The sequence below is a fragment of the Pempheris klunzingeri genome, chromosome 18 (genome assembly GCF_042242105.1).
Source record: "Pempheris klunzingeri isolate RE-2024b chromosome 18, fPemKlu1.hap1, whole genome shotgun sequence".
NCBI classification, from domain to species: Eukaryota; Metazoa; Chordata; class Actinopteri; order Acropomatiformes; family Pempheridae; genus Pempheris; species Pempheris klunzingeri.
The window spans coordinates 1,693,720-1,703,384 of NC_092029.1; the positions used below are offsets into that span (position 1 = coordinate 1,693,720).

Here is a 9,665-nt window from a genome sequence, read left to right on the forward strand (position 1 = left end):
AAGCTATTTTAGTTTTTTTCTTTTTTTAAAAAAGCAAGAACAAAAGACCTGGACTAGAAGCTGAAACTGTTTGGAAAATGTTTCTAAACTGCAGTTTACATTTTGTTTTGTTTGAAATGACAACTTATATATTATATATTTATCCTGTAAGATAACAGTGCTGTCAGTGGCCCCAAGACATTACACATTATTACATGTTATTCTGAGAAAAGACAGAAAACAGTTGAATCCTAAATGTTTCGTCCACATTGGAGGAAAAAAGAAGCTGCTGCTGCAGAAAGACAAATCACCGTTTGACCTGAAAGTGAAGAAAGTATCAGTGAGAGCCATCGACAGGGTTTAGAAAGTACTTCAGTTTGTGCAGCCGAGCGTTCACTCTCTCTCCTTTCTCTCTCCAAAGAAGGCTCTCTCAGGTTCCACAGAGCTGGACAACGTGACCGAGGTAAATATTTGGTGCTGCAGCAGATGTAAATAAAGAGGACGTCAGAGCTGCAGCAGCGCCGGCAGAATACAAGAAAAACTTTACTGTCAGACCAACGAGTTTCTGCTTGTTGTCCAAAGAACCTCAGCTGGTCCTTAAAAAGTCTCAGGTTGGTCTGGCAGATTATTCATAAAACATGTTAAACCTAAAATAATCAACATCACTTTCACTGTATTAAGAGGATTTTTACCACTTTGTCTTGCATCAGTTATTTCCAACAAGAACCTGAAACCGTTCCATCTTCAGAGCCACCAGACTCCATTGACAAAAACACAAATTTTACATTGCAGAACACCAAAGAGCTGCTGGACTTTCGCTGCCTCGATCAATGAACTAACACACTAGTACGGATCTGAACTCAACATTTAAAACACAGAAGTCACACAAGGGCATGAAGAAACTCACCAGGGGAGATGGCGATGGACCAAAAACTGCTGTGTGCTGAGAGGTAAAATTGCTGTTTTTGTCAATGGAGTCTGGTGACTTTGTGAAGATTGTTTATACTCCAAGTGCAGCTGAAGTTTTGACCTCTGTGGACTTCTTTTCCCCTCCGGCCATCAAAACAGAAACTAAAACCAGAAGCTCAAATGTATCGTTCCCCATATTTGAAATCGAGGTCGTAGCTCCAGTTCCAGTAACTACAGACCTAAATAATACTTCCTGCCTTTGAAAGCTTTATTTTAATTTTGTCAGTTTTTAGCAGCGAAATTCTTCCAAACGTCAACAAAAGCATCCAAGAGTCACATGAGAGACTCCAGAGGAGTTAAAATACTAAACTACTGTCTCTACCGTCCTTTTAGTACCACAATGCATTGCTCTTTGTGTTTTTATTGGTTAGTTTCACAGCTACACCAGAGTCTCTTTGGGTTATTGGACCCAAACAAGACAAAAATGTAATTAAATCAACTTATTTGTTCTTTTTCTCGTGTAAAGTGTTTTAAAGGAGACGCTGGTCATGTTTAGGTCCCACTAGAAGATGTTTACATGCTGTAACCTTCATAAAACACATGAGTTTTACTCATCCAGCCTCTTTCTGAACGCTTTTAGCAGCCGAGCACAGTTTGTGTACTTTGTTCCACCTGCGACGTCTGATTAGCAGAGCTAGCGTTAGCCACACAGCAACAGTGAGGGGACCATCGGCCGGCTGGGGGGCTGGGAGGCAGGGGGGGGGGTCATTAAAGACATTAAAAAGTGCATTTTACAGAATACGTCCCCTTTAATTTCATATAAAATTGAGGAATTCTCGCTCAGTTTTTCCTGATGCTGCCATCTAGTGGTCGCTGTAGGAAGTGGCTCCGGTCCATTAGAGCTCAGTATCGGTTATAAAACATTAGTCAAATAATAATTAAAGTGTCTGTCAGATCGTGTGTTTGTGTCCCGTGGATTCATATCCATCAGCTTCTCCTGCAGTTTGGTTAAAAACCTTTTCCGTGTCCTCGGTGTCTCACAGGCTCCAGACCAGCACCAGCAAAACCAGCAGCACCAGAGGAGCCGTTTGTCCCTGCGGTCCAGACGCCGAGTTGTAGAACTTGATGCGTCCTTCAACAGACGGATAAACTTTCTTCCGCTGCCTGATGTAGTTGGACACGACTGAAATGTCCAAATCTCCTGGAAGGAAATAAAACGTAAAACAAAGAGTCAGGTTCAAATAAAACGGCGCCGTTTTATAAATTCCCGCCGCGTCCACGAACTCGTCTCCGTCATCTCACCGCTGTTGTGTTTGAGCACCTCGTTTCGGATCATGGAGAATCCGTCTCCGCCGTTCACCATGTAGAACGGCAGCGCCACCGTGTAGACCGTGTCGTCCTCAACGGGTTCGTAGCGAGGAACGCGGCAGTCTGTGCAGAGGATGCTGAGGCTCCTCACGCGACGCCCCGCCGGCTGGGAGACGTCAAACTCTACGTGAAATCCTGTTGGAGGACACGAAACATCAGCAGGCTGAATTACGGCGTCCTGATGATCTGCAGACTTCTTACACCTTAAACTCTACACATCATTTTAAAAGTGTTTTCACCACTTTGTGTTGCATCAGTCCTTTCGATCTTCAAAGCCACCAGACTCCATTGACAAAAACAGTGATTTTTACCTCGCAGAAAACGAGAGCCGCTGGACTACAGCTGCCTTGGCCAATGAACTAACACGCTGTTTCAGATCTGAACTCACTGTTCAAAACACCAAAGTCACACAAGGACAAGAAGAAACTAACCGATCGAGGCAGAAGTCGACCAGGAAGTGCTGCATTCTGTGAGGTTAAATTACTGTTTTTTGCAATGGAATCTGGTGATTTTGAAGAGAGCAGGAGTGGAACGGCTTCAGTTTCCATCAGAAATGGCTTTAAATGTCCTAAGACAAGACAAGACAAGACAAGATAAGATAAGATATTCCTTTATTAGTCCCACTAATAAAGGAATACAAATATAAAAATGTAGAGATGGAAATGATGTGAAGATACCGGACACTTGGAGGAATTCTCCAGAGCTCTGGCCGTATCGTCTCACTGAGTGTTCGAAGGCTTTCCTCAGCGTGGAGCCCTTCAGCTCCACCAGGTCGAAGGTTCCTCCGAAGGGCAGGACGGCGATCAGGTCGTCCATGGTGATCAGACCTGCTGACGACAGGCGCTCGGTTAAAATGGCGTCCTCTGGGTGTGAAACGGTGACGCGGGCCGAGCCGACCCACCGTCCCTGCTGTGCTCGTCGATGGACGTGCGGACGCCTCCTCCGTTGAAGATGCAGGCGCTGACGTGGTTCCACTGGACGTCGTCTGGGAACCGGATGTTGTTGTCGACCTGAGATGATGCAGATTCCCTCAGTCACACATTTTTAACTTTGAAAGTCATGAAACCCATTTTTACCATTTTATTATTGGTTTCTATCTTTTATCTTTTTATTTTCCAATATTTTATTATTGTTCTTATTCTTTTATGTACATTTTTCCCCTCTACTGTTTTTGTCTTTTATTCTTGTCTTGTCACAGCGTTCTGTAAACTTTGTTTTGAAAGGAGCTTATTGATTATTTTTGTCTTATGTAGTGTAGAAATAACATGTATTATTATTAGTATTATTATTATTATTAGTATTATTATTATTATTATTATTATTAGTATTATTATTATTATAAGAGTATTCTCTGAGATTACTTTGACTTTCTAGAAAAAAGCCTTGGAAGAATACAAGTGTTTTTGTATAATTTGATGAGTTTTTTTTAAATTAACAAGTTTATTTCTCGTTAATTTGTGACTTTAATCTTGTAAAATTAAATTAAAATGAGTTTAGGAAAAACTTAATTTGAACCAAAATGTCTTCCAGGTTAGAAAGTTTCTGTTTTATCTGCACGGTCACTCGTGTAAAACTAAAATCTTTATATACTTCAAATTAAAGCTGCATTGATTCATTGATTAGTTCTCAGCTATTAAATTGATCGCCAACTAATCTGATAATCAATTTTAAGAACAGTCAAACTTTCAGCCTGTTTAATGTGAATATTTTCACATTAAAAGTTTTATTTCCTCCTCTGTAAACTGAACGGATTCATCTATTTATCGCTTCATTGATAACGTGATCCTGTAGTAAAGGAGCTGAACACTTTCCATGGCGTCGCAGATCAGGTTTCCCAGGTTGCATTCCCGAAATCGACACTCCTCCGTGGTCCCGTTCAGGAAGACCAGCGTCCTCCCCACCACCTGAGCCGAGTAGTTGGCCAGATTCTTCTTCCACTCCTCCACGTCGGCGAGAACTTCGGGATCTGGACGAGGAATTTAATATCGTGACGGTTCAGGTAATAACTGTTATAAAAACTGATCAGTCTGGAGCCACAAAACCTGATGATGAAACAGTCTGTTAAAGGATTAGTCTGGTGTTTTTAAACCTGAACCCTGTTTTTACATTATCTGGGCTCAAAGTGACTCGTAGGTATAAAAAGTGTTGGAACTGGTCCAGTAGATGAGCTACAGCAGTGTGGCTGCAACGTGATCCTTTGGGACAACTGCACCTGATCACAGTAGGTCACTATGGAACGGATCCCTACAGAGAGAGACCTGGAAGATCCTTTTGGTTTAACCACAAACAGCCGTTCTATCGCTCTCTGCACACACACCAGACTCCATTCACTAAAACAGGGATTTTACATAGTCGAAGATGTGGGTTGCTGGTCTGCTGCTGCTCCGATCGCTTTGTTTGTTTGTGTTATTGTGTGATTTGGGTGTTTTAAAGGGTCAGTTTGGATCCAACACAATATTTGTGTAACACACAATAACACAAACAAACTAACTGATTAAAACAGCAGCAGACGAGCAACTCACATCTTCTACTATGTAAAATTGCTGTTTTTGTGAATGGAGTCTGGTGTGTTATACACACAGCCGAACAGCTGTTATATCGCTCTCTGCAAACACACCAGACTGCATTCACAAAAACAGTCATTTTATCTTTTACTGGACCTACTGCGATCAGGTGCAGTTGTCCCAAAGGATCACGTTGCAGCCACACTGCTGTAGCTCATCTACTGGACCAATTCCAACACTTTTAGTACCAGTCACTTTGAGCCCAGATAATGTAAAAAAAAAAGGTTTAAAACGCTGCAGTTCTCCTTTCAGAGTGGGATAAAAACAGCGATGTTCTGTATAAAACATTTCTGACTCTAGAAGAGACACAGTGAACGCTGGGTGTGTCTGGTTACCCTGTGGGACGCTGCTGTTCAGCAGGATGGGGTTTCCCGTGGACTTCAGCACATTCCCAGCGTCGTCAAAGACCACCTTCAGATAACCCAGATACTTTCCGAAGGCGTAGGCCTGCACGACGGGAACCTGCCGCCCGTCGTTTGACTTCACCATGAACGGATACGGACCCACGGGCACCTCCGAGGAGGGAGGCGGCCCTGGAACATAAAGAGGAGGAGAGTCAGAGTCTAAAAACAACATTTATTTCTCACATCAAATGGATTTAACAGGCTCCTCTCTAATAGGTTACAACGTTTATGAGCTTTTTTATATGTATAAACACATAAAAACTAATAATTCTAATAATAATAGTGCTGAAAATAACCTAACTAACATGTTAAAATAAGCTAAACATTGGTTAGAGATAAGATCATCGTCCAGAGTTACATATTCATCATATATCCCCATTATTGATCAAAACATAGAAACAGATCCTGTTGATTTGGTGAAATGATCCTCCACATTATCTCCATCAGTGGAGTCAGACGCTGCAGGAAAGTTTGGGAGAAAAAACCTCGGCAATAACGGATAAATGTTCTGAGATCAAATGAGAGAACATTAATGACTTTGTGGTAAATTTATGTGAAACAGACATTTATGAGAAGAGAAGAAAACAGAAACAGTATTTTCTTATTCATTTCATTTGCAGTATAACCTGATGAGGTCGTTAACTGCTGACATGAAACAGTTAAATACAAATAATATTTTATGATTCTGTAATTTCACTAAAACATTTCTCATAAATTCACCAATAAAGTTTTTTACCACTTTGTTTTTTTTTCTTATAAATTTAGGACTTCAAGAGAAGAACCAGGTTTATTTTCCCATAAACGTTTATCAGAGAAAAAAAAAAAGTTTTTCACACAAATTCACTTTTTTCTAGTAAGTTTGTCTTGTTTTTTTCTTATAAATTTAGGACTTCAATCTTCAGCTCTGTATTTTTAGTCATTCTACCTACAACATAACTTGTGCGTACCTGTGTAGAGGAACGTGTTGGTGTGCCCCCCGATGACGACGTCGACCCCGCGGACCCTCTTGGCGACCTCCTGATCCACGGTGAAGCCGGAGTGACCCAGAGCGACGATCTTGTTGACTCCCAGCGTCTGCAGTTTGTCCACCTGCAGCTGAACGGCGGTCACCTCGTCCTCGAACAGCAGGTGAGGTCCTGCACGCCGACGTGGACACGAGAGACGGCGGCGAGTTCAATCAGCACAAAACATAACAAAAGAAACAGGCAGACGTGAAAAAGGTGATTACATTTTAATATTCATATATTATTACATTTTAGTGGACTGATTCCTGGACCAGTTCCAACACTTTTACTACCTACCAGTCACTCAGACAGCAGGACGTGTAAAAAATAAAATAAAAATTAACATTATGGACGTAAAGTCTCCAGTATTTCTTCTTCTGCTCGACATTTATTTGAAACCTTCAGTTACGTTGCAGATGCAAATAAATAATATAGAATATAATGAACAAATGAATGATGATGATGATGATGAAGATGTATTGTTGTAAGTCTCTGCAGGCTGTATGTAGCTTCCTGCTGGACACACAGACGAGGTGTCGTATGGAAGCGGAGACTCTACATGTGGCTCTACGACCAACACTCAGAGAACAGCAAGCATTCGACTCAGTTTTATGAAGCCATAACCATAAATGATGTCTCACCTTTATCATCATACCTTCGTTATATAAACGGACCTTGTGGTTGTGGAGAAATGTCCTAGTAACTTTGGCCAAGAGGCCCAAAATAGAGGCTCAACAGGTTAAGAGAAGGTAGAACTTTGAACCGAGGTAATGAGAAGTTTATTCTGATGCAAATACTTTTGAGCTTGTAGCAGCAAACAGAGTGTTTCTATCTGTCTATCTTATATCTGTGGTGTCTTTACTTAAATAAAACATGTGAGTTCTTCCTACAGCTCCACCGCTGCTCCACTACAAACTCAGAAGCTTAAAAGGAAGATTTGTGTTTCTACAACTTTATAAATGAATCAGGTTTCTCTCTGTTTGTCTTTTTAAAAACATAAATCACTTCAGCTCTCCTCCAGCTGGAGAGCAGACAGCGTGTCGGCCTCACACTGACGTCACCACCAGGCCTTCACATTGGAAACCAAGTGAGACAGAAGTCGCCCACAGAAACACCCACTCCCACTCACCAGGCCTGGACAGAGCGGGGGTCTCCTGTGACGTGTATCCCACCACGCCCACCCGCTCTCCGCCCACCCTGAGGATCTTATAAGGCGGGTAAGAGTTTCCAAACGTGGCGGCCAGAGTTTCGTCTGGTTTGATGTTGGCGCAGACGACGGGGAACTTGATCTGCTCCATGAACGGCTTCATGAGTCCTTCCACTCCGCTGTCAAACTCATGATTTCCAAAAGTCTGAAACAAGAAAACACAACGGAAAGTCAAATACAGACCTGCAGAACGACGTTCAGACAGCTGCTCTCAACAAACATCTGATTCCACACAAACAGCATAACACACTAGTTTGTCTGTTCTACTGTTTATATCTGTGGTTCTCTTCAAGGAGAACTCAGGCTTTATGATGTCTGGGCTCCATTTCATACACATGGTCATGTCTAAATGGCTGTTAGGTACAAAAAGTGTTGGAACTGGTCCAGTAGATCACCTCAGCCAGCAGCCGAGGAACAAGCTACAAGGATTTAGCTGCACCTGATCACAGTAGGTCCACTAAAAACGCTTGTTTGATCCACTGACAGGCTCAGAGTGTTATTCTAAGTGTGTGACAGCATTATGGAAAGGATCCCTACAGAGAGAGACCTGGAAGATCCTTTTGGTTTAACCACAAACAGCACACACACCAGACTACATTCACTAAAACAGGGGTTTTAGAGAACAGAACACAGGAGCTGCTGCTCTGCTGCTGCCTTGACTGGTTAGTTTTTAATGTTATACAAATACTGTGTTGGATCTGAACTAACCCTTAAAAACACCAAAGTCACACAAAAACACAAACAAACTAACAGATTGAGGCAGCAGTCGACCAGCGACTCCTGTGTAAAATGATGTTTTTGTGAATGGAGTCTGGTGTCTTTGAAGGGAGCGGTATGACGGCTGTGAACAAGAAGGATCTCACAGTTGTGTCTCCGTCTCAGGAGCTGCAGGTCTGCTGCTGTCTTGGTCGGTTGGTTTGTTACCAGGATGAGAGAGAAAAGTCTCTCTTCTTATCTGACTCATCACTGTTAATCTGTGAAGCACTTTTTTGTTCATGTGTGACCTCTGCTGTGTCTGTGTAACTGTAACCAGTCTAAATAAAGGCTTACACATTGTTCTTTGTGGTTTGGAGTTAGTTTCACTCCTACATTCCTGCTCCTACCGCAGATAACGGCCTTATTTCATCAGAGAGAACCCGTGGGAGGCTTTTAATGTGGAGCAGCTGGAGCAAATCTTTGTAAGCAATGTCATTATCGTGTTGAAGTGTTATTGTTTCCCCTCTGCTGGGATGTTGAGCTTTGGCAGAAATTTTTTTTTTTTTTTTCATGATACTTTCTACTTGGACTCTCATCTCATCTCAGAGAGAAAAATTAGAGTTTTCACTGCACTACATTCACCTGACAGCTGTGGCTACTTTACTCATTAGGATTTTTACACACAAAATATATGAAAATGCACAAGAAAGCTCAAACTATTGGTCAATTAATCAACTGGTCGGTTGACAGAAAATCTATTTTCTGATAATCATTTAAAACATTTCAGCTTTTCTCTTAAATGATTTGAATTATTTTAACACATTTTTAATAATGTTAATAGTCACTTTGGGCTCTGTTTCATTGTGACGACATTTCAAAGCAAACAATCAATCAAGCTGCGTTTGTGGAGACTTTTAATCATCTCGTGACCTCGCAGAAAACTCCTGGTGTGAATATTGACAACAAGAAAACCTAAAATACTTCAATCAAACCATAAATGATGCAATAAAAGTCTGGGAACACTGGGAAGGTTAATAATTTCTTTTTTGAAAATGACGCTGTCGTTGACCCACTGGTTTTTAAAAGCTTTTCAAACTGGAAGCTCTGCTGAGGGGCAGGAACCAGGGTTAGTTCCTCACAGCACGACAACACTGAGCATGTTTGTCGCTGTTAATATCAGGAGCTCCTTTAGATCAGTCTGTCTGAATCTGGGCAGACAGACAGACAGACCGACCTCCCCGTCCACTAAACAGCGCCGAGGCTCATTAAAGACGAAGAATGTAAATGTTCATTTACAGGAAACCAAACTCCAAGTCTTTCCGGAAACGAAAGTCAACCACAGTGTGGGGTCGATTCCACCAACAGGAAAACACTCATTCTGAAACTCTTCTTTTCTGGAGACACGCTGACACAGGCTCCACCAACCACACCAGGGAAATAATAATGTTTTACAGAAGTATAAGTCTAGAACCCTCATGGGACGGCGTAAAAATACAGCGACTTTTTTAGGGACTTTTCATGCGTGACGTGTTGT

At 41.8% G+C, this 9,665-nt stretch overlaps 1 protein-coding gene across 1 annotated transcript in view; it reads right to left on the reverse strand.

Annotated features, from left to right (window-relative positions):
* Nucleotides 1-1,677: 1,677 nt before the first annotated feature.
* Nucleotides 1,678-9,665, reverse strand: part of LOC139217884 (snake venom 5'-nucleotidase-like) — a 10,410-nt gene continuing 2,422 nt past the window's right edge. Inside the window, exons 2-9 of the mRNA XM_070849374.1 lie at nt 7,358-7,580; nt 6,172-6,360; nt 5,156-5,353; nt 4,062-4,222; nt 3,158-3,266; nt 2,934-3,083; nt 2,191-2,391; nt 1,678-2,089 (exon numbers count right to left, since the gene is read on the reverse strand). Of these exons, the coding sequence (XP_070705475.1) occupies nt 1,926-2,089; nt 2,191-2,391; nt 2,934-3,083; nt 3,158-3,266; nt 4,062-4,222; nt 5,156-5,353; nt 6,172-6,360; nt 7,358-7,580 (1,395 nt within the window). The 3' untranslated portion in view covers nt 1,678-1,925. The remainder of the gene's footprint in view (nt 2,090-2,190; nt 2,392-2,933; nt 3,084-3,157; nt 3,267-4,061; nt 4,223-5,155; nt 5,354-6,171; nt 6,361-7,357; nt 7,581-9,665) is intronic.